General features: G+C 41.6%; 4 protein-coding genes across 9 annotated transcripts in view; 1 reads left to right on the top strand and 3 right to left on the bottom strand.

Moving 5' to 3' along the window:
- Positions 1-1664: 1664 nt before the first annotated feature.
- LOC132259687 (protein MIX23) lies at positions 1665-2489 on the bottom strand. Its single transcript, XM_059757419.1, has 3 exons — positions 2347-2489; positions 1949-2221; positions 1665-1885 (listed from the first exon to the last, which is right to left on the bottom strand). Exons 1-3 carry the CDS (start codon positions 2386-2388, stop codon positions 1778-1780), a joined length of 423 nt encoding a protein of 140 aa, XP_059613402.1. The 5' UTR covers positions 2389-2489; the 3' UTR covers positions 1665-1777.
- Positions 2490-2535: 46 nt separating this feature from the next.
- On the top strand, positions 2536-5050 carry LOC132261033 (importin subunit alpha-7). Its single transcript, XM_059759532.1, has 5 exons — positions 2536-2686; positions 2880-3762; positions 3846-4185; positions 4260-4419; positions 4498-5050. The coding sequence occupies exons 2-5, from the start codon at positions 2882-2884 to the stop codon at positions 4680-4682; spliced, it is 1566 nt and encodes a 521-aa protein (XP_059615515.1). The 5' UTR covers positions 2536-2686; positions 2880-2881; the 3' UTR covers positions 4683-5050.
- A 108-nt stretch (positions 5051-5158) lies between these two features.
- LOC132261038 (condensin complex subunit 3) lies at positions 5159-12073 on the bottom strand. The gene is made up of 5 exons (XM_059759540.1): positions 9530-12073; positions 9183-9433; positions 8935-9120; positions 8248-8864; positions 5159-8178 (listed from the first exon to the last, which is right to left on the bottom strand). The coding sequence occupies exons 2-5, from the start codon at positions 9363-9365 to the stop codon at positions 5514-5516; spliced, it is 3651 nt and encodes a 1216-aa protein (XP_059615523.1). The 5' UTR covers positions 9366-9433; positions 9530-12073; the 3' UTR covers positions 5159-5513.
- A 110-nt stretch (positions 12074-12183) lies between these two features.
- LOC132261028 (phosphatase and actin regulator 2) overlaps positions 12184-23254 on the bottom strand; it is a 72894-nt gene continuing 61823 nt past the window's right edge. For 4 of the 6 annotated variants that reach the window (XM_059759527.1, XM_059759525.1, XM_059759526.1 and 1 more), the window contains 8 exons: positions 18667-18855; positions 18289-18597; positions 17465-17530; positions 16191-16476; positions 15378-15407; positions 14498-14850; positions 13362-13638; positions 12184-13291 (listed from right to left, as the gene is read on the bottom strand). In XM_059759527.1, coding sequence (XP_059615510.1) covers positions 13276-13291; positions 13362-13638; positions 14498-14850; positions 15378-15407; positions 16191-16476; positions 17465-17530; positions 18289-18597; positions 18667-18855 — 1526 coding nt within the window. In that variant the 3' untranslated portion in view covers positions 12184-13275. The remainder of the gene's footprint in view (positions 13292-13361; positions 13639-14497; positions 14851-15377; positions 15408-16190; positions 16477-17464; positions 17531-18288; positions 18598-18666; positions 18856-23254) is intronic. The other 2 variants (XM_059759524.1, XM_059759523.1) reach the window with 2 other exon arrangements.

The raw sequence follows: 23254 nt of genomic DNA on the forward strand, positions 1-23254 counted from the left end.
CTTTGGCTGTGGTGGCATTGTGAAAGAAAGACTCCAAGGAGAGGAGAAACAATCAATGTCAAGAACACTCCTAATTTATGACTTGTGAATACAATGAATCTCTGCTCTTTCTCTCTTCTTTCTCTCTCTCTTTTTTTCGGGAAGGTGAGTGTATAGCGAGACAGAGAGAAAATTAGACAGTTTCTTTAAGGGAAAATATTTCTTACCAATTTGACTTAATTGAAGCTAATCACGGTGACTTCTCCCCTCGTGTCTTCTCTCTCTTTTTTTGTCACTGCACCTCATTCATTGTGGGGGCCTCACACGCAGATTCCAGGATTGTCGAGGGAGCGACAAGTGTATTCTGAAATAATTAACACCAATAAATATGCGTCAAAGTGATAATGGAATTATACATTTATTCACCTTCTTCGAAAAGGTAGAAAATAGCAGCGAGGTGCCAAATAGATAAATCTGCGCGGGACACACTCACACACAATAGCCACCACTTATGAATGTGATCAGCGACTTGGGAGGAAAACAGAAGCCACGACATGACGGAGAAAATTCCCCGTGCACACTTTTTTCTCCCGCATTCCACCGGCATCGGCTGCTTGGTGGCAAAAGAAGAAGTAGTTGCGCCTCTCTGTACAATGGTGATAAAAAGTGTCACCAAAGTGAATTCTTTTGATTATACTCATGGTGTCTTTTAATTCCCTCTTTCCACATGCCACATTTTCTCCGTGAAGCACAAGTCACGATTTTCCTGTTTGATCGTCCGTTAAACACGATTCGTTGTTCTTCTCTCGCTTCTGATTGCCCTTTATGTCTCTCCCTCACATATTTAGCCAATCTATCTCTTTATTTTTTTTGTCTATTCCCATTACAGCAACAAATTAATTCAACTGAAGTGCCCATTTTTCTGCCCCACAGTCCAGTTAGTTAAACAATTTTTGCATTTTTCAGGCCTCCGAATCACCACCAGACAATTTGGATTCCTCACTTGCCATCGATAACTCGGGCGCTATAGTTGTCTTTGGTTATCTAGCTGTATGAGTGAAATTAACGTCATAAAGCTAGTTTACCGAAGTTAATATTGGTGCCTTTTCACCTCGTGCCATCGAACCCATCTTACCGAATTCATCGAGTTTTCCACCCATCAATCACCGCGGAAATTATCGGCATCATTAAGAATGTGTGGCCAAAATAATCTCTGTGTTGTGGTGAATGTTATTATTATGTTCGCAGGAGTTGTAATTCCATTTTTGAGAAGAGTTTACAATAAAGAGTTTTTGCCGAAGAAATTTATGATGAAGAGAAAAATACGTTCACTATCTTTTATTACGGTACATGGAGCAAAAAGGTGAGTAAAAGTCTTTTTTAAAGTCAGTAAGAGATTAGGAGGTAAAGTAGGAAGTTAATTCAATTATTGCATGGAAATTATCATTTTCTTTCGACATTACTCTTCACAAAAGGGTGTGAAAGTTTGTGAATTTTCAGTGCTTGACTCTTTTTCCATAGAGTAAAGTCGCGTTTTATGTCGAGACAGTTCAAATTCTACAACTGCCATTTTCAAGTCAATAGTTTTGCATACTTTCAGGGGATTTCATTCCAAATCACAGACACGAACCATTCCGCACTGCGAAGGAACCTAGAAAGCCCAAAATTAAGTCTGCTCTTTAAACCATCATCAAGTTGTTGTATTGGCAATAGAAAAAATCTAAGAAATCTATGAAAGTCAATGGAGTTCCTACCACTCTTCCCAATTTGGGAAGAGATTTCAGCTTCTCCCTCAACATCACAAGGAGTCCGGCTTGAAGAACAGTCGACATCGCTCAGAAAATGCCTTATGAGTTCTCTCCTTAACAATATCCTCAACATTCAGTTCAGACTGCAGAAGCCGCAACTACCAAGAGAGGCGGCAATTGGAGATCATTCCAGAGAGAGACTGATAAGATGACAAACTCACCTTCCGCTGCTCCGCTTTAAATGACTTATCTATCCCCACATCATCCCTGTTTCCATCGCGCTCTTCCCGCAGAACCTTCACCCTGTCCGCAGCAATGACAATACAGTTCCGGATGGCCTGTTCGCGTTCATTGTGCGCCACTTGAAGCTGCCGGAAGAGCCCTTCGCACGTTCCTTTGGCATCCACCTGACCCTTAAATGACTCCGTGGGTATGCTGGTGTTCAGCGCATAGATGATTTTGTCGTCCACCTCACGCATTTTCTTAAGAGACTCCTGCCAAAGAGAGAATCACGGAATTCAGATGATTTTATATGGCATGTCTGATAGGGAAATGTAAGGTTATGCAACAGCCGATAGGATTTCCACCCTGTATCTCACTATCTGCAGATGATTCTTACTTGAAACTCCAAGAAATCACCGCAGACATACTTTATTGCCATTATTTACATAAAATAATGTTGGAAAAATGCGGAGAAGTGTGGAAAAATGAGTAAATTGCACAACTGAAAGCTCTCGGGTCGAGCGGAGGGATGATTGCGACTGTGACGCCGCGGAGTGTCGATCACGCGGAATTAATCCGCTGGCAGCATCGCGTAGCGTAAAAAGTGGGAAGTTCGCTTGACAGAGCTTTCGTGGAAAAGAGGTGATTTTAATGAGGTTTTTTCACGGCAATTGAGAGTATATTTTGACTAATTTTCGTGCAATTTTACTGAAAATCCAAGAACAAATTATACATAGGTGAGTCCCGGCGAGTAGTTGCCCCGGAAGACTATCGCACCATGGTTTGTGGGGTGGAAGAAAAACGTGTGAATTTTGACACACACACCTTCCCATTTTTTGGGTACTTTTTTCTGGGTGGGCTCTGTTTCTCAATTGATCATACATTAATGGCTCTAATGCAATTCTTTTGGCCATGCGTGCGTCCCAGCAGAGATGTCCAGCACACATAAACATCGGTACAAGAATGTTGGCATGGACTCGTCGGAACTGCGCCGTCGGCGAGAGGAAGAGGGCATCCAGATTCGCAAGCAGAAGCGGGAGCAGCAGCTGATCAAGAGGCGGAACGTGCAAATGCCCCATGTAATCGACGACGCGTCGCTGCCCAGCGCCGAGATGCCCGTGAGCAGCTTCGAGGGTAACACACTGGTGAAGAAGGAAATGGTGATGGCGCTGTACAGTGACAGTGAGCAGGAGCAATTGGCGGCCACGCAAAAGTTCCGGAAGCTTCTCTCGCGTGAGCCCAATCCACCCATTGACGATGTCATCCAGACGGGCATCGTGCCGCGCTTCGTGGAGTTTCTCAAGAATGAGAAGAACAGCACGCTGCAGTTTGAGGCGGCGTGGGCGCTCACCAACATCGCCTCCGGCACGTCCCAGCAGACGCGGATCGTGATCGAGGCGGGCGCCGTACCCATATTCATCCGCCTCCTCTCGAGCCCGTTCGAGGATGTGCAGGAGCAGGCTGTGTGGGCGCTGGGAAACATCGCGGGCGACTCCTCAGAATGCCGTGACCATGTTCTGGAATCGGACGTGCTCACGCCGCTTCTGCACGTGCTCAGCACGTCCAATCGCCTCACGATGATCAAGAATGCCGTGTGGACACTGTCGAATCTCTGTCGAGGCAAGAATCCACCGCCGGACTTTGCCAAAGTCTCCAAAGCTCTTCCGGCACTGGCGCGCATCATTTACCATGTGGACCCGGATGTCCTCAGCGATGCCTGTTGGGCCATCAGCTACTTGAGCGATGGACCCAACGATCGCATCCAGGCTGTCATCGATTCGAATGTCTGCAGGCGACTCGTGGAGCTCCTCATGTGAGTTAACTCCTCAAGAGGAGGCTAAGGATGAAGCGCTTTTGGCAGAGATCCAATACAGTCCAATACTTTTCCCATTTCAGGCACAATGAGCAGGGCGTCGTGTCGGCAGCACTGAGAACTGTGGGCAATATTGTGACGGGTGATGATGTGCAGACGCAACTGATCCTCAACTGTGGTGTTCTGCCGTGCCTCGTGAGCTTGCTCATGTCGAGCAAGGATTCTATACGCAAGGAGGCATGTTGGACAGTGTCTAACATCACGGCGGGCAACAGACAGCAAATTCAGGCGGTGATCGACATGAAGATCTTCCCAATTCTCATCGATATACTGCAAAAGGCGGAGTTTAAGACGAAAAAGGAGGTCGCCTGGGCCATCACGAATGCAACGACAGGAGGAACACCGGAGCAAATCAAATACTTTGTATGTTGAGTTGAATGATTTTTGGTGATTTTTGAGAATTGTTTGATTGGTAATTGTGTGTGCTTCTCTTTCAGGTCGTGATTGGATGTATTCCACCACTCTGTGACCTACTGACCGTGGCAGATCCGAAGATTGTTCAGGTGGCCCTCAATGGACTGGAGAATATTCTCAAAGCGGGCGATCAACGCAATACTAAGCCCAATCCGTACGCTGTTGCCATTGAGGAGTGCTATGGTGAGTAAAAAAGTGGTCTGCAAATTTGCTTCTCAATCTCATTGATTCGCGCGCTTGTCTTTTATTGTGATTTGTCAGGCTTGGACAAGATTGAGTTTCTTCAGTCGCACCAGAACATTGAAATCTACCAAAAGGCCTTTGACATCATCGAACACTACTTTGGCAGCGAAGAGGAGGACGCCCGCGTGGCACCGTCGACGGAGAACAATCAATATCAATTCAATCCAGACCAATCTGTGCCAACTGGAGGCTACCAGTTCTAACACCCAAACAGCACTGACGAGGACGGTGGAATTGATGACACAGGAAGGGATATTTAGACAAAAAATACGCCCCAGACTCTCTTCTTCAGGATAGCGAAGAGCCAAGAGAAAATAGCCTCCCAATTGAGATAAACTATCAAAAGGAGAATAAAACAATGATGATGATAAACATTATTTAACTATCAATTAAATTAATAATCTAGCAAAAAAAGGGATGAACTTTAACCCGAGTCAATCGTGAAAGAGCATAGAAGCGACACACAAACACATGAAATTTCCAGTGTAGAAAAAAGGAAAAGAAATTTGTTGTGAACAAATTAACTTTAAAGAAAAGAAAAGAAAAGAGATACACAGCATTACAAAGAGATGGTGGAAAAAAAAGATAATAAAACGACTACGTAACTCTAATTTCACGTAATCATTGGATTTTTACACTTAGAGAAAAAGAAACAGTAAATTTGCAATTTAATTAAAAAAATATATCTAACTTGTGCTTCTTTTTTTACCTTATTGCATACAAAGAAAATATAAATTTTTTTGTTATTTGTTTGGTAGGTAAATTGCAAGTGCGGAGGTGAGAAAAGAAAATGAGAAACCCAATTTGTAAATAATGAATAAAAAAAAAAACAATTAAATGTGTATGAAAATAGAAGGAATTCTTTTTTATTCAATGCGAAGACTCATTGCCATTGACAAAATTATCGCTCGCATATCTTCCAGACATCACAAGTGTGAGATAAAGTCTGGCGACGCTGCATTTTTTCCCCCTCTGAAGAGAACACATGAAGAAGCAAAGGTACGTAAATTTAGTAGAGTTAGTGATCGAGCAGATTACTTCTTCGATTTCGGTTTAGTCGCAGATTTGCTGCGCGGAATTCTGCTCGGTGACAAATTCTGACGCCTCGTGCGGGTCATAATGTTGCTCTGGATGTAATCATCAGTTGTGGCACTCCTGGTTCTGGGACTCTGCATCTGGCGCTGAATGAAGGAAGCGCTCAATGGTGACACCGCGACGACGGGATCTTTCATGCGTTTGGCAACACTCGGACCCACGGAAGTGACGCTGCTGGCTGAGGAGGATTGCGACAGAGTCCCTTCGACTTTCTTCTTCTCCTTCTGGGACAGTTGCTTGCTCTGCTTCGGCTCCTTGTCCTTCTTCTTGGCCTCAGCAGGAGTCGTCGCAGCGGCCGCGGCGCTTCTGGTGATCTTAGTTCTTGCATTGGGCGTTCGTGTTTCTATGGTGCGCTTCTTCGAGGCCTGCAAAGTCCTTCCGCTTCGGGTCACTGGAGTTTTCGGACTGGAAACAGTAGATCTTTCCGCAGAGACACGACTGCGAGTCATTTGCCTTCTTGTGAAGATTTTGGTAGTTTCATCCTCAGATGGCTCAATAACTTCCGCTTCACTCGATTCAGCAGATTTCAGGCTTTCGTGCAGGAACACCGAATCATTCTCTGTCTCATTCAGATCCTTCGCCTCTGTTGTTCTGGAATTCTCCTCCGTCACTTCGACAATTGACTCCAGTTGAGCTTCTTTCTCAGTCTCTTCGATTTTGTCCTCTTCCTCCGAATCCCGCTCCCCGGCAAAGGTGGACGTTGTTATCCTCGTGGAGGAGAATGTAAGAGAAGGACGCTTGATTCCGTCCAGCAGATCTTTGAATGCAGAAATATTTCGTGCAACTTTCTCATCCAATCCAGTGACTTTCAGCAATTGTTCGCAGGAATTTTTCAAGTCTGTGCGGAAATTGCGATCATCTGAGATCTCAAGGAGTAGAAGTCCCTTGGACAGCACCTTCAGCACCTCCTTCTGCGTCACATTATCCTGAATGGCACTCATAAATGACATCCCAATGGTGTTGTGAATGTTCAGACCGTGACTGCAGAACTGTGGCCTTGTCACGTCAATCACGAACTTCATCACCTTCTCCGGCTTGATTTCTTGCAGAGGACTATCGTGCGGAGCCTCAAAGATGAAGAAGAGTGTGGGCAGTAGTGCCGGCTGCAAGTATTCCTGCTTCCGCTCCGATGTCAGATTTTCAAAGAAAATTCCCAGGATTTGTGTGATTTCCGCATCTGTGGCGGGATTGAAGTAGAAGAGCATCAACTTGGACACAATATTGGACTCCGTGTAGTGTCCGTGAAGGACGAAGCGACAGAATCCTACCACCAGCGCCTGCAGGATGGATCGGTGCTCACAATTCTCCAGCAGCACCGACAGATGGCCAATCACCTCCACCAGACTGAGCGGCGCCTCCTGATCGCTCTGCAGCAGCGTCGACGTAGAGAACAGCTGACGCGTCTTGCTCCTGCCCACAGTCTTCTCCAGCACTGTGTCATCTTCCGAGGGGGCGTCCATGAAGAAGTCCAACCCATATCGATCCACCAACTCGAAGAGACACTGAATGGCCGTTGTCCAGATGCGAATGTTCTGATTCTTCACGAACTGCTCCGAGAGCGTGCGTGACACCTCCTTGGCCAGCATTGAGTACAACATGCTGCACGTTGTGGCACACTTGAACGCCCAATCGCGCACATTCACCTGTTCTGAGTTCATGTGGCGACATATGAACTTGTTGTAGAGATCCACAACGGATGGCGTGATGGTTTGCGTGTGCGCCGAGCAGATGATATGATACGTGATCTGGAGGCATCTGAGAGTTGTCTCAGTGCCGATCTTGTGCGTGGCCTTCAGCAGACTCGCACTCAGTGAGGTTTCATCGGAATTCCCCTGATCCGCCAAGAGTGGCTGTAGCAACTTGATGTACTCCTCATTGCATTGCTCCCACTCTTCAGTGGCCTTCTGGGCATTGACGTAGTCCTTCTTCTGACCACACACATTCTCCTGCTCCTTCAACTCCATCATCTTCACTTTCAGCGACGACAATCGCAGCTGCAGATCAATGCCCGCCTTCTGGAACAGTGCACTCTCCATCTCACTGTTAATTGTCGCCGAATTGTCGCCAAGTTGAAGAATATCACTCACAATCGTCATCACTGTATTCAGACGATCGTCCGTGATTGGATACACTTGCTCGAAGATTCTCGCCATCACGCAAATGTTCGGCTCATCCAGATTGTACTTTGACATGACCGTCGAGAGCAACTCTTTGAGATTATTCCGACCCACTTCATCGCCCAGATCGTACTTGGCCACAATCTCCAGCAGACTCAGCAGGATGTACTGATTCTTCATCTGCTGCCACTTGTCACTCTCATAGTATGTAGATTCGCAGTACTTCTCCACGTATTGACAGAAGACCGTGAGTTCTGGCAGAATCACATTCAGCTCATCAAAGTCATTCTGTTGCAGATAATCCACGGCTGCTTCCCAGTACACGGCAACTTCCACGCTCAGCTTCTTGATGGGCACACAGCGAGGGAACTCTTGATTGTCTGTTGTCGTTACGTCTTCCTCCTCATCCTCATCATCGGTGTCTCTTCGCGTGGGATCAGGCGCATCGAAGCCCAGCTCCGTCACGATCTTCCCAGCATCGGCTTTCCTGCAAATCACACAGTTAACAGACACTAGAAATCTTCTTGCAACACGGAAAAAAACCCTGAGAACTCACTTGAAGATGTATTGCAGCACTTGAAGAGCACACTTCTTGAATCTCTGCATTTCCTTGTCATTTGTGTCCATCTTGAGAGCGCCCAGGAGAGCGATATAGTCGTGATTGTAAGTGTCCACCCACCGCGGCAGCATCACATTGACAGTGGCTTTGCGTACCAGCTCACTGTTGTCATTGAGGCCCTGCTCCAGGAACTTTAGACGCTCAGCCACCATGTACATGCGCACGGAGTGCGTGCTCATCTGGATGATCACGTGACGCCGCACTTTCTCATCCAGATCCCACAGTCGCTCGATGATGTGCGGAATGGTGATCATGTTGCGAACAATGCACGTGATGATCGTCTGGCGCACTTGCGCACTGGGATCAGTGCTCAGGTGGAAGAAGTACTGCTTCACCACCGTGTCGTTGGGCTCTTCGGGAATCTGGAGACGCTGCAGAGCCAGTACGGCTTGGATACGAATATTTGGGTTCATATCGCTCAAGCGAATGCACATGTACTTGAGGATTTTGTCGCAAATATTGTCGTCCAGCAGTGCATTCTCTTCCAGCGAATTCAGAATCATATTGACAAACTCACAGAGTCGCAAACGAATATTTACGTTATTGCTCGTCATCTGCAAGTGTGAAAGAGACAAAATTGCTTTAGCAGAGTGTCTTTTGCCCAGTGAAGATACCTCAACTTGCCTCAAGCACATAATTGAAGACATCTGTGACCAGAGGATGAGTCTCTCCGGTTTCTCTCTTGTTGTGGGCAGCAACAAACTTGGCACAGAACTTCAAGGCATTCGTGGTGTATTCATTTGAGACATCCTTCACCGCCATTGCACGGAAGCAGATCAGGAAATCACTCAGAAATGTCTTGTGGTTGGACTGCAAAGACATTAGCAGATACATTAGTGTCTGAAGCATTCTCCCAGGAAGCTCCAATTCACCTTCGCATAAACACCCTTCAAGTCCTTGACGTAAATATCATGCTGTGTTACGGAATCCTGGCTGCGACAGATCACTTCAACGATCTCCTTGTTCTTTGGCGCTCTCGAGTTGGATGAGTTTGCAGGCTTAGCTGGTGGCTCATTCTCATTCTGAGCAACCCGTATTTTCCTCTTCCGGGGCATCTTCGGCGCTTCGCTTTGTCTCTCCCTAACCTCACAATCAAGCGTCACTGGCAGATGAGATATTTATGCTAAAAAAAAGGAGTATTTTCACGAAATCTTCACCACTGAACTGTGCTGGAGTTCTCAGAGAAGAATTTCAAGAATACTTCAAGCACAACACTTACCTTAACCAAATAAAATCGGCGATTTGCTGCAGATGAAACACTTTGTAAACAACAAACGACCGTAAACTTCGTCAGAACCGTTGTGTACTAAGAGAAATTGGAGGGGATAGACCATGTACTAAATTTGTCACAAGTTTGAAATATCAAACTAACGGTCGTGTGACATTCCAATGAATGTATAAGGATTTAGTCTGCTTTTCATTGGGTTTTACGAGATTGGCAGAACGCCGAAATATCCTTGCGAAGTCCAGTGAAGGCAAATAAAAGAGCAAGTGAAAGTTTCTACACTCTATTTTGTTCTTTCTTTGAGAATTTGCACAGTAAAAAGAAAGTTCTTTCTCAGCAAAGTCTTCTCAGTTGAAATTGTTTTTTTTTTTAATCATTTTTGGAACTTGGTAATTCTTCATCAAAAATTTACTATATATGAACATTAGTCTGTTCTTTTGACAATTTATCCACTCTCTCTCTCTCTCTTTCTTTCTCTCTTTCTTTCTTTAATGTAATCTCACTTTTCATCAATATTTAATTAATTATTAATTTTTAGTTTTATTTATAGATATCTCTTCGTCTTGCTAAGCTAAATTGCGTATGTTTTACATCATTTATTTCATTCTTTTTTCTCCATGCCAAAATCATTTCTTCATTTTCTCTTATTGTTGTAAAAGAGGAAAAATCGCGGCCATGTGAAGAAGTTGTCAAGTAAAAAATCGACGCTATATTTGCGGTTGATTAACTTATCAATTCCATTGATTAGGAGGCGATTAAATGAGACGCCAAATCAATGTTTTTTAATAAGTTTTCATCACACCGAAACAAAACAGTGTCGAATCTCACTTCTTCACCTTTGCCAAAAACTCCTCTTCTCACTTATCTTTACAAGAAATTATTTCATTGTATAGTACAAAAGCATTGTTTTTTTATAACTTTATGTTATACACAAATTGTAGATTTCTCTGATAGTTATCAATGTCTTTTATCTATTGCAGGGGTTTGAGGAGGGGACAACAAAATGGGTTTCTCTTGCGGAAAAGCAATTTTCTCAACGAGTTATCTAAACTCATTTAGCAGTTTGGTGAGAAATTAATTACACTCTTCAGTAGAATGTTTGCATTTGTCCAAGGGGAAAGTTTTGCCCAACAACAATTTGTTGCACAGAATGGAAAGTTTCTTGTGGTTAGAAACTGATTTTGGGGGTGTTTTTTTTCTTATTCAGCTGTGAAAAGTTCCACAAAGCTCTCAATCATTCTCAATTTTTTATTTTTTACGTTTTATTATTAACTGTGTTTTTTTTCTGTCAAACAATGCCTCGAAAAAGCACCATTGCATTTAAATATTCAGATTTTCTCTCACCTCTTCTCACTCAAATACAATTACGAATATATTTTTTTTTTCATTACAATGAGTACTTTTTTCTTCTTCTTCCTTTAAACTTTAGCAAATTTTTTTTCATGTCATTTTATTAGAAGCAGCAGGATTACAATTGCATGTAGTAGATTTTAGTCAAGTGATTTTTCCTTCCTTCACTATAATATGTATTCTCTGTTTTATTCAATAATTTGAGGATAATTTCTTTCTTTTTATTTCATCTTCTCTGGAAAAATAAATGATTTCTTCACACTATTTCTTGTTTTTTCTTCTTCCTAAAAATCTCTCACAAATTTTCACCATTTTTATCAACTTTCAAATTGGAATGATTCTCTATTTCACTTCGCCATAAAACCTATCAAACTATTTACAAATGTCTTATGGTTTCGTCTCACTTCTCGATCAACATTTCTGTTGGGGGTGGAAAAAAACTGTGCTTGAGTTTAAATGAAAAAAAAAATTCTTCTCATCAGTGCGAGGGAAAAATGGCATTTTGGCGCAATTCTGTTTTTCTTCTCAGTTTTTTTTCTTCAGGAAACTCTTTGTTGAATAAACATGTTTTCTGTTGATTTTGTCCAATATGACTTTAAACACAGCTTTTTGTAGAGTCAAAAATTTGATTTCTTTCACCCTAAAAGTTGTCGAAAAAGTTCAACACTTTTGCTCGCGCTGTCTCTAAATGTTAAAAGTTTAAATCGTCCTTTTGTGTGTGTCAATTACCTGCAACAATTGTCCAATGGAAACCTCAATTTACACGAATATATACTTGTTTATTTTATAGTCTCTATATATTCCATACTCAAGTAGAAAAAGACATTAGAGATGTACAAAAATGTTTGTTGTGAATTTCTCTGTTGATGAAATCAAGTAGGAAACTTAATATTACAATCTCTCTTTGTGACTTTCTTAGCAAAAATTTCAGAATTTTTTCTTCTTATTGCTTTTTTAACATTTTGGTCATCATCAAACGCTATTATTCATCATCTCGTCAGCTTTTCTTTTCACACAAAAAACACTCTTCTATTGCATTTTGTAACGGAGGGAATAAAGTAAGAAATGAACAAAGTTTCAACACTTTCAGAAGAATGTGAAAGTATAAAGAGGAAAAATTCGTTTCTTCTCTCTTTCTCTCTCTTCTTTTTTTCTCAATACATTTTCGGTGTGCGCCAAAAAGTCCTCCTCATCGCAGACAAATCGCATTAATAATCCCTTAGAGAGAGCCTCTGGGGCTTTTCTTCCAACACTCTCCAAAACCCACTTTTCTTTCACCTTTCTTCTCACTCTCTTTCTTTTTGATTATTTTTATATATTTCTGTTCATTGCTAAATATATTTCTTACTTGTATTTTTTTACGTTTAAAGGGTTTTTCATCTAAGATTTCACTTCAATGTGCCAGGGACATTATGAAAATTATGTCACAAATCTTCCCTTGCACGCCCCTGTCGATCCAACACTTCGCGAAAATTGCAGATCTTCCATCTCATATTTTTTTTCTTCTATTTCTTCTGCTGATTCTCATCAACAACCTGCTGTTGATGGTGTGTGAATTGGTGACAAAAAAACAAAACCATATTTTCTTTTACTCCAACTAAAAGTATAGAAAATTACTTAAAAAATATACGCAAAACTTCTTCGATATGTACAATACAACTAAATATAATTCTCTACATGTTTTTCTTCATTTCTATTTACTGTACCAAGAACGACTGACTTTCTCTCCTCGTCGGCAGAGCCAGACAACAATTTCCTTCTCTCTCTCTCTCTCTCTGACTTGTGTCTCTCTTGTCTCAGTCGATGGAGATTGATGTTCTTCGCATCTTCTCATATTTTACCAATTAATTACAAGAACATTCATAGGAATTTCTTGCGACTTTTCTCTCTTTCTCTTTTTTTTCTTTCTTCCACCGCGTGGCCATGAAGAAGACACATTGTGTCCTCGAGGAGAGAGAGAGAGGAAAAAGTGCCATCATTGTCTTTTCATTTCAATTGAAGTGGAATTTATGGAGACATAATAATCTCCTATCATTCCTCCCAGGCAGAGACAATTCTCTGTCTGTCCTTCGTTCTCCACCGTTGAGATAGAAAAAAGAAGTGTTCAATGAATTTCTTTTTCTTCTTCTTCTTCCTCCTGCAAAGTGTTAAATGAATCTCGTGTTTCCTCCTCAGCTTTACATCTCTTGCCTAATTAAAATGAATGGCGCTCGCTAAAAATTATTAACGTCAACAGGTCTATCACAGCAACTCGCTTCGTAGCAGCAGTTTTTCACTGTCGGCACTTTAGTGTACAGAAAAGAGTCAATTTCCGGAAGGATCAAGTGTGACAGCAAAATCAGTAGCATCATCTCTGCGCCCATGTCCATCGCGATGAAGCATTGCAATCGTCATGGTCTATGGAATCTGCATTGAGGCCGTCAGATAAGCGATTAGAGTCACATTTATCAGGTGACATCACACAAAACAAACATACCTCGTGAGATGACGACTGCCTTCGTGCACAGCCATTTCTGAGCTCTTGAATTCATTCAACTCCTTCCGGATGGCGGCCTTATCCTTGGGCGTCAAGCGAGTCCACGGCTTATCCGCCCTCCGATCGTAATCATGTGCCTGAGTCACTTCAATGTAGTCATTGAAACGGATGATTTTCTTCTCCTTCAGCTCCTCAACAGTTGGCCTGAAGCTCAACTTTCTCAGCAAATATCTCTTCTTCTCCTCCTTCTGCTTCTTCTCCTCGGCGGGTGTTTGGGCTGTTTGGCGAGAAAGACAGCTAGTAAGACAACCACACACACTCGCACTCACATCGCGTGAAGAGGTGTGAGTGCCAAAAAAGGGTCTCGAGGTGTGAATGCCGAATTATATATCCACTTGAGCATATTTCTGAGACTTTTCCAAGGTATCTTGGAATCTCAGCTGCTACGAGCTCTTCAAATATTCATAGAATACATTAGGAAATAATTTAAATAATTCTACTCTCTGATTTTCTGTCTCTCATGTCAATTCCAACTGTTCACTTTTCCACAATGAAAAAGCCAAGGGGCCGACAAATCGCTTTGATAGCGATGGGTCTTGATAAGAGGGAAAAAAAACCACCCTCTTAGAAGATTAAGAAAGAAAGAAAAAAAAAACCCTTCAGAACATTTTCCTAATACAGCACTTCCCGAAATCACGCCATTCACACAAATCTCTCTAATCTCTTCCCCATCATCGTGAAGAATGATAGGTATTTTCTGATTTGAATTCTAATACTCAAAATCTCCATGACGGGATTTTTTTTCTCTTGTTTACTGCTTAGAAAATTCCCAAACTCATTTATGTCCCCACCAATAACATTAATATCTCCTTCACAGTTTCCACCTGAACTTTTTTTTCTAACAAATTAAATTATTCCCTCTTCCACAATTTCTCTCAACATCTTCTTAACAGCAAGAAAAAAAGGGGGGGGATGAAAAGAGACAGTAAATTGGGAAAATTGTCAATTTAGATGTTCACAAATGAATAAATAACAGGGGTTAATTTGAAATAAATTGAAAAATTCTCAAATGTCAAGTGGATATCGCTTGTGTGCACTCTTCCTTTGATCTCTTCTCACACGATGGATTTTCTTACTTTTGAGAATGTTTCGCTCCACCAGCTCCTCAGCTGTTGGTCTCATGGATAGACGCCGGATGAGCTTAGCACCAATTGCCTCCTTGGACTCCAGACGCTCATTGTCCGACTGCGCGTGCAGAATGTTGCGGTTGATGAGATCCTGTCGATCCGGACGAAGGGCCAGCTTCAGCGAAAGGCTCTCCTTGCGCGCTATCTTGGCCGCACGATCGCTCGCCGTGTCGTCATCGCGATACAAGATTGGACCATCGCTTTGGTCACTGTCCGTGTCCTCACGCACGACATACGGGCGGGCATTCTCCTTGTTCTCCATCGTGCACGGCAGCCCAATCCCAAAACGCATCGGTCGCGCACTGTTGAGAGAAGACAAACTCAATTTCACAACATCAACATCACAAATTCACATATGAATAATAAATTATTGTCAATTCTCATTATGTTGCCAATTGAAAAAAAGCGAGGAAATAGAATTAGGATAAAAAGAAATTACACCTTAAGCATGCCTTAAAATGTTGCTCTCAATTTCTATTTTTCACATTCTTTATTTTCTCCTCATTCGCTGACAAATGGGGATGATAAAAACAGTGGAAAGCTCTTGAGTGTCCTTTTGGAGAGGAGATTATAGGAAGAAAAGAAGAGAGCAAGACAAAGAAGTTTGATGTGACAAAAAGACAACAGAAAAGGGATAATCGAACTCATTAGAAATGCTGCAGACACAATAATTAAGGGGCGAGTTGTGAAGATAAAAAAAATATATATTCAAATATGCATGAGAGGCAAGAGAACGAAACAGAAATTCCTTTCGGTGTAATAAGAAACAGCAAATGATGAATGATAAAATTAAACAATAAATTGAGTTATTGAGTTACAAATTAATTACCATATTCTAATCCTTGGCCGCAGGATGGGCCTATAAAATTTTCAATAAATACAAACAACATTAGACAGAAATTTCTCCACAAATAACCTTCACACATTCGCATCATCTCTCTCTCTCTCTTTCTGTTAATCAAAATCCTCTAACATTGAATTGAAGAGGACCCAGTTTTCCTTCACGCTTGATTTTGCAGCGCACCCAATTTTCAATAGAACGCCAATTTCTCAACTCTGAGAGAATTCCAAATTTCCCTATTCACCATTCAATATTGATGCATGACGGCAATGGCGATATTCATCGCCTCCCCGAGATTCTCTCTCCTTCGCACAGAATTTCCCTTGGTATTTCACCTCTTCGCCAATGTCAAATTGGACGATAAGGAGAGATACAGACAAAGTGACAAAGGTCATGAGATATCGACTAACAAGACACTTATTGGATTCACATTAGTCTAATGCGTCTCTCCGCCTTTTTTCTCCCCCATGGAAACAACCCTTAACGTGACTTTTAGGGGGAGAAAAATACTCGCATTTTATCCCCTCAGAGATTTTTCTCCATGGACACTGAAATTCTCAGAAATTATCAGCTTTCACATTTGCCTAACTTCTTGTGACTACACAGAATCTTCTGTAGTTCAACAAGAAGAGATTTTGTATGCAAGAATATGGGAGATATGAAAATTTAAATTTCATATTTAGTGTCTCAATGCTATTCCCAAATCCAATCCACTCAAAATCCACCACCACCAATTTGGACACCATCCAAGAGAGTTCAGGCAAAGTTGAAGAAGAACTTTTGGGCATATAATCAACTCACTTGAGAGACGAATTGTTCTCCTGACGAACAACCAATGGACGATTGTTGCTGTTGTTGTCCTGCGTCGGAGTGCCTGGACTCGAGCCTGCTGACGTTCCCACACTCCCAGGGCCCGAGTTGCTGATCTTCTTCTTCAGTGCAGACTTCAGGGGCACGGCATTGAAGAGGGGCTCCTTGGCGGGAATCTCCTCCACACGCCCCGTGTCGATGTTGGGATTCGGTTGGTTCATGTGGAACATGTACTCTTCATCAGAGTCCAAATCCTCACCATCCAACTCATCTTGATCTGTTGTACAGAGGAAGAAATACACATGAAAATCTGTACTGAGTAAATTTCAAGCAAAACCATGAGATTCAACATTCAACCCTTTTGCTGACAATTTCCGCCCTTTTGAGAAGGTGTTTCTCAGAAAATGCCTCCTTTTGAGCTACTCATTTTATCATCATGTGGTTAAATTTTGTGACAAGAATGTGTGGTTTTGTGTTCAACTAAAATCCAAACAATTACAGTCAACTTTCTTACTTTGTGATGGCGTTGCAATTAAAGTATAGTTTATGCAGCAATAATAATAGAAATTTTGATTGTTTTGTTTAAAATTCTACACAAAGAAATTTTCTCAATTTAAGTGAATTTGCTCTTGGCAATTTTGTTCAACCGTGAAACATGATTTTGCAAATTGGTTTAAAAGGAAAGAAGCTTTTATGCTCATTTCATCATTTACTCCATATTTTGCACGATGATTCTTTTTTTTCCCGCCTGTGTTCTCATTTTAAAAGCAAATTAGGAGGATTTTGCTCTCGTTTTCATTTGCATTTGTGCACACAAAAAAAAAAAAACATTTCACAATGTGCAAAACCAGCACAAATTAAATATAAATTGCGATGAGTGGTGGAAACAAATTACTGAATATTTTACTGTGTGCATCAAAATATTACCCTCTCCAAATTAATCTAATTTAGCTCAAGATATTTCTTGCATTGTTCTCTATTCATGTTTTGACGAGGTAATTTTGCGCCAAATGCTTCAAACCGACGTGTTTACATCTTCAAAATTGCAAAACAGGATTTATATTTCTGAAAGACTCACTCATCAGTGATGAATTTGCGAATTATTGAGGAACACAAATTGTGAAGTGAGATTATAATTTTATATAGGTGAATAAAATGAGAGCAAAAGAGCATTTGGGTATTAAGCGTGATTCGGTGCAATTTTTGATCATTTTTAAAATTTTAAAGAAAAGATTTCTCTTCAAATTCTTAATCACTCAACATACATGTTACGCATTTCAGATTTTGGCGTTTGCAGATTGCTAGCTTCAGTTCCATGCTAAAATAGCTTACTAAATGGGGGAAAAAGAGTGGGAGAAAGAAAGAAAAGAGAGAAATGCATTGAGAGAACGATTCAATATCAAAAATAAATGCTTAAGAACTAAACTTCTCTAGAGTTTAATTGAAAATTTCGTCTCCTCTTGAGTTTGCATTAATGTAAATTAGAGTTTTTGGTGCATCATGTTAATCTCTTCAAGTGGAATATTCTATTATGGGAGAGTCAATGAAATGCCACTAAGTTTTCCAATTGAACTTTTCTCTCCCATTAAAATAACTCGTGATAATAGATTTTAACACACACACCAGAGCATTGCAAATGTTCATCACAAAGTACTAGAGAAGGAAAATTCACTTTAAGAGAGACTGGCAATCAATTTTTGTCATGAGACGCGAGTTAACGCTTGATTCTCGTGATATTGTGTGTTGAGAGCCAAAAAAGAATGGGACGATCGTGAGGAAATAAATCACGAGACGTTTTCTATATAGCGCCATGTGAAATGCGGAAATGAAAACGCCTCAATGCGAGTGTATGATGAAGTGGAAAGAGTTCAGGGGGTGTTTATCTGAGATGTGAAAATGGGGGTTAAAGGATTATTGCTCATATTTTTGTGTGCACAAAAATGATCGATTGCGCGCCGACAAGATCTTCAAGAGATGTTTCCACCCCCATTCGAGTCACATCGCGCACAGAGAAAAGAAGGATAAACACCCCCGGGCGTTGGGAATGCAAGAGGATGACTAAGAGTGCTCGTGAGAAGCAATTACACACCGTCGTAGTCGTAGTCTGCCAGCTCGAGTTGTGCGTTGTGAATACTGCCAATGCCGCTGTTGGCACCGCCATGCATCTGAGCGCCGGGCCCGTGCGGCCGGCCGGCTATCAGCGTGGGACTCGGCGTGGAGAACATGGGCGGTGGTGGGATTGGTCCAATCTCTGACACTGGAATCGGTGGTTCCGGTAGCTCAGACAGCAAGATATGGGCCGACAGTTGCTGCTGGTGTCCATCGCCTGACGGCGTCTGCTGTTGGCCGGATGGCGGGGGAGTCGGCCCACGGATTCCACCCTGTGGCTGCTCTCCATCTTCAAGAGGAACCACCACATGATGTCAATAGATAGACACTCACCAGAGCTGCACAGCAGCACACTTACAGTGATCCCCGTGGCAGAAGATGATGCGTCTGGACAACTTCGTGGGACCCAGAGAATTGGGACGTTCTGGCTTGTTATTGTCACCATTTCCGCAACTTCCCGGCGGCAGTCCAGAGCCCGGCTGATCTATGCTCGGAGAGAGAGCACTGTTACCACCGGCATTAGCGTCAGTCTTCTCTTTCCTCGGTTCTGCAAAGAGGGAAAAAACAAACACACAAGCTCATTAAAGAGAGAACATTCTTTTCAGTTACCACCAGATTTAATATAAATTCTCTATACACGAATAAATAAACACATGAGGTGAGAATTGGTCTGGAATTCCACAACGCACCCAACCAAATTCTTTGTTCATTATCACCACGAAAAAAAAAAAAAAAATCCATTCAAGTGAAATTTTCCATTCACACAAACTTCTTCATGTGGTTACGTCGTCATCATCAATTTTACATCATTTCACCCACGCGAATTGCATGGCAACTTTATAATTTCTCAGGGAAAGATGGGAAAGATACAGGATGAGGAAGAGAGAGAGAGCGAGAAAACTCAGTGAAAGATTGCTAAGAGCTTGTTCAAGTCATGTGTTGAATGAGATTATAGGCACTTGCTGAAATGATGCGTGAATTTGCAGACATTTTTACGCCGATATGATTTGCATAATACCTCATTCTAAGCTCCCCAACGATTGAAATCGCTGATTTACGGATACAGAAGGACTTCTGTGGTGTGAAAGTTAGCATCGTTAGCATATAGAATTTATATTTTATTAACATAAATTCCTTTAAAGCTGATCAAGGGAGAATTTTCCTGGATTTTTCTAGCATTTCAATAGAAAATCCACCTCGATTATGTAGTTTGTAAAATAGTTTTTCCTGCAAAATTATGCATTGGGAGTTCTCTTGCCATTTCCTCTCCATTTCATCGTGAGAAATTTATCCCATAATTCTCAGTCCTCCATCCCCGCAGTTCCTCTTATGACCATTACCACTTTCCACGCGCTTGAACTTGGGCGCTGATATTGATGTGACTGTTTTTCTAGTTCGTAGGAAAAAATTCCGTGGGACAGAGTCTATGCGGCGACGTCATCGTCAGACGCTACAGTCCAACAAGTGACGCCAACAGGCGATGATCATTAATTATATTTTTACACTCATTCTGCGTTCTTTCGCATCCACACACATTTTCTGCGCTGCCAAAGCCGGAAATTCTACCATTGGGACAATCGTAAGAGTGCCAAGGCAGTTTCCACACCGGAAACTCATATTTATTTAATTAATTTCACACCCTCTTGCCACAAGTGCGTGGCCTGATGATGAGAAGATCGAGTTCGATTGTGTGTTGAATTTAATTGAATTTTTCCTATCTTACACACATCACTCAGCTTATTGGCCAAGGGATTCACTCCGATCCTCAAGATTGGCTTCCCACTCTCCCTCTCTTGTCTGTCAACAATTCACCCTCACTCCCTTTGTTTGCAATGGGTAGAAACCCCACAATATTTTATCCATTCTGCACACTGTTTATCCATTTCCCACCGCCTTGTCAGTACCACTGTCTGATTGTGGTGAAAGCGAAGTCACGCGGGTGGAAAATCTCTCTCCTTAGATATATTTCACAAGATTAAGGATTTTTCTTTCTTGCTCACACCGAGAGCAATGGCTCGACACACACACAGTACGCCAGACTTTGCTTAAAATATCACCGATACAGTGCATTTATAACTTTCAAGTCGCAATCGCACAACAATTCTTCAGCTCAAATTCCCTTCATTCTTTCCTACTTAAACTAAAATTCACGTCTAATTTTATAATATTTCAATGAAGTGGTAATTTTACACTCAGACAACATATCTGTGAAGTGAAAGAAATCGAAATAAAACGACAAAACGAGAAACCCATATCAAAAGTGCTCATGGATCATTTCTGCCCTTGTTCTCTTCCCTTCGTTCTTTTTTTTACAGTAGAACCAGTAGAAGTATAAATCAAAGTGACAAAAATCCCACCACGTTGAAAAAGCAACCAACATTAAATCTCCTGAGAGCGCAAAACTTGCAGGAATTTTCAGCTGATACGCTTTTCCCGCCAACGCCAAGTGAATATTCAAGCTACAAGATGAAACAATCTAATATTTATGTGTAATTTCTTGGCAAGAATGCTCTCATGCCTCTGGCCATCACGCATTTCCTCTTCCCTCACGCCCAACAAGAATCCTCCTCAATACAGAAATCCATTACATTAAATGACAATCTAACGATTCTTCTTGTACGCAAGGTTTTTCTTGGCATCCATCTCACTCCCATCCCTCTCAGTCTCTCACTCTACGCAAGGACGCCACGTGAATCTTCCGTCATCCTGTTGGGATCTACTAGAGAATGGCGAGTAAGAAAAGCAATTTCGGCCAGAAATATGGTGTGTCTTTATTACTCACTATATACACACACTTTTTGCCCATCACAGACCCATAACACCCCCCATGAAAATGGAGTGTCGTGTGAGTGATTTTGAGTTTACTTAACTTGTGATTGTCAGTGGGTGAGACAGTCTGATAAGAGGACTTTTGTCCATCAATCCGGCGCCTTCATGTCTCATTTCCCCACTATTTTCACCCTGTAAAAGAGTGCGTCTCGCCGAAAGTTATCATTTCCCATCTTTCTCCCGATCATTTTTGTGATTTTCCGATGAAAACATACTCAATGAATGTGTTGAGAGACAGAATTCAATTTCATATCTTTTTCATTTCTTGTCATGTTTTCATATAATTTTCAATAAAGATTCTCTCTCGCGCTCAGGAAACTTTTAAGTTAAAACAGAATTTATATTGTTGATCTTTCTTAAGTGATTTTCGACCAACGCGCAGAATACAACAAGCTGATTGATGAGTTTGCATTAAAGTCTGTGTAATCTCAGAGTGTAAACTCGTACTTTAATATTCAGATAAAACTTTCATGGAATTTTCCAGATGAAACACTGAATGTTTCGCATATTTCTGCAATGATATGCCAACAACGCTTCTTTCGAAATAAAAAGCGTCCTTGGAGGAGCATTTCTTGAGAAGGTGTATTAAAAATTGAAAAAAAAACATCCCTCAATTCGGATAACAAGTTAGACTCTTGGCAGGCCTTTATCTCACACCAGATGCCTCTGGAATGGGAGGGAGGGCGAAGGGAGAGGCATTTGCTGTACCAATTGATGTGGGAAAAGGTAGGAAAAATACTCTCTGGGGCTTTCCGTAAATCTTGATTGCCTCTCTCCCTCAATTTCCTTCTTCCAATTCCTCATTCACGCACACAGACAACACTACAACTGACTTTTTTTCCGGAATCTCTTCATGCTTGACACCCCTTTCCATGTCTTGGGACACTTGGGTGTTTTCCTCATGGGTTTTCCTTCATCACCACATCACTCAAGTCTCTATATTTTTCATCCACCCCTTCGCATGTGATTGACAGACGCACGGAGAAGAGAGAGAGAGAAAGACAGGAGAAGATGGTGTGACACGTTTGTTCTTTGTGTAAATTAATGAGGAAAACTACTTTCTCACAAATTAATTGTGCACGATTAAATTTAGAAAAGCATGTCAAATCGACACGATAGTCACAAATTGGCCAAATTCCACATTCATGTCGTAGATAATGCCACACTATATTGCGATGGTGGATACGAGGAGGCCCAAGAGTGTATAAATAAATAAAAATCCTCAACACGATCACATTCACAGCGTCATGCAAGAGAGTGTTAATGTGCGAAAAGCACCATCTAATGTCGCCTGTTGCCATTTGATAAAAACACTTAGTAATAGACAAATATATAAATAAAAATGCGTAGACAGGAGGAATTTGGACTTGTTTTGCGAATATTTCGCGTGGTGAATGTGGAAATTTTTCTAGGTGAACCAACAGGAATAAGCGCCAAGAGGAAATTGGGGACAACAACCGACCATTATTAATTAGTCAACCCCCCCAGGCCTGAAATATCCATGCGAGGAGCCAGTAAAACATTTAATTCAGCCACTGCGCCAATGGAATATAATTAAGACATCATGGGCAGAATTTATGAATTAAACAACAATCCGCTGCTGATTGATTTACAGCCGGTAATTGTGCGTTTTGGCACACACGTTGAGTCAAGTTTTATATTCCGACGTTGGTTCAAATTAAGCTAGTGGAAGTGTGAAATTTGTGCCATTGGTGGGAAGATCACTAATGCCGCATTTGTGGCATTTAATAAACATGTACACAAACAATTTTTCTGCAATATTTCCTTCTCCACCTTCTGCATCAAGTCTTCTCTCCTTGTGTGTAAATTAAAATATCAACATCACATATACTTAAAGTCTTTTGCAATTCCGCAATTTCATATCACTTTGACAGTGTCATAAAAATTCAGCATAAAAGTCAAATATGAGGAGCTGAAGCCTCTTGGCAGTTCATTTAGCACGTTTTATGCCAGTGAATAGGCTCAGGACGATATGAAAAGGCTCCCATCCACAAATATATAGATGGTATTAGGATTATTTGTGCTCCAAAGGAGTTACCAAACTCCCAGTAATTACACACGGCGTGTAAGTAAAGAATAATTTCCTTGCGAGAGTA

The sequence above is a fragment of the Phlebotomus argentipes genome, unplaced genomic scaffold (assembly GCF_947086385.1).
Source record: "Phlebotomus argentipes unplaced genomic scaffold, Phlebotomus argentipes genome assembly scaffold_18, whole genome shotgun sequence".
In the NCBI taxonomy this organism is placed as follows: domain Eukaryota; kingdom Metazoa; phylum Arthropoda; class Insecta; order Diptera; family Psychodidae; genus Phlebotomus; species Phlebotomus argentipes.

What these genes read in the sequence shown, in the direction of transcription:
- LOC132261033 (XM_059759532.1), top strand. Translation starts at nt 2,882, where the DNA reads ATGTCCAGCACACATAAACATCGGTACAAGAATGTTGGCATGGACTCG. An exon ending in CGGAGCAAATCAAATACTTT is followed by an intron (nt 4,186 to 4,259) that starts GTATGTTGAGTT and finishes CTTCTCTTTCAG; the next exon opens with GTCGTGATTGGATGTATTCC. An exon ending in TGCCATTGAGGAGTGCTATG is followed by an intron (nt 4,420 to 4,497) that starts GTGAGTAAAAAA and finishes GTGATTTGTCAG; the next exon opens with GCTTGGACAAGATTGAGTTT.
- LOC132259687 (XM_059757419.1), bottom strand. Translation starts at nt 2,388, where the DNA reads ATGGCAATAAAGTATGTCTGCGGTGATTTCTTGGAGTTTCAA. An exon ending in GTGATTTCTTGGAGTTTCAA is followed by an intron (nt 2,222 to 2,346) that starts GTAAGAATCATC and finishes TCTCTTTGGCAG; the next exon opens with GAGTCTCTTAAGAAAATGCG. An exon ending in TTAAAGCGGAGCAGCGGAAG is followed by an intron (nt 1,886 to 1,948) that starts GTGAGTTTGTCA and finishes CTCTCTTGGTAG; the next exon opens with TTGCGGCTTCTGCAGTCTGA.
- LOC132261038 (XM_059759540.1), bottom strand. Translation starts at nt 9,365, where the DNA reads ATGCCCCGGAAGAGGAAAATACGGGTTGCTCAGAATGAGAATGAGCCA. An exon ending in TGAAGGGTGTTTATGCGAAG is followed by an intron (nt 9,121 to 9,182) that starts GTGAATTGGAGC and finishes ATGTCTTTGCAG; the next exon opens with TCCAACCACAAGACATTTCT. An exon ending in GTGCTGCAATACATCTTCAA is followed by an intron (nt 8,179 to 8,247) that starts GTGAGTTCTCAG and finishes TGTGATTTGCAG; the next exon opens with GAAAGCCGATGCTGGGAAGA.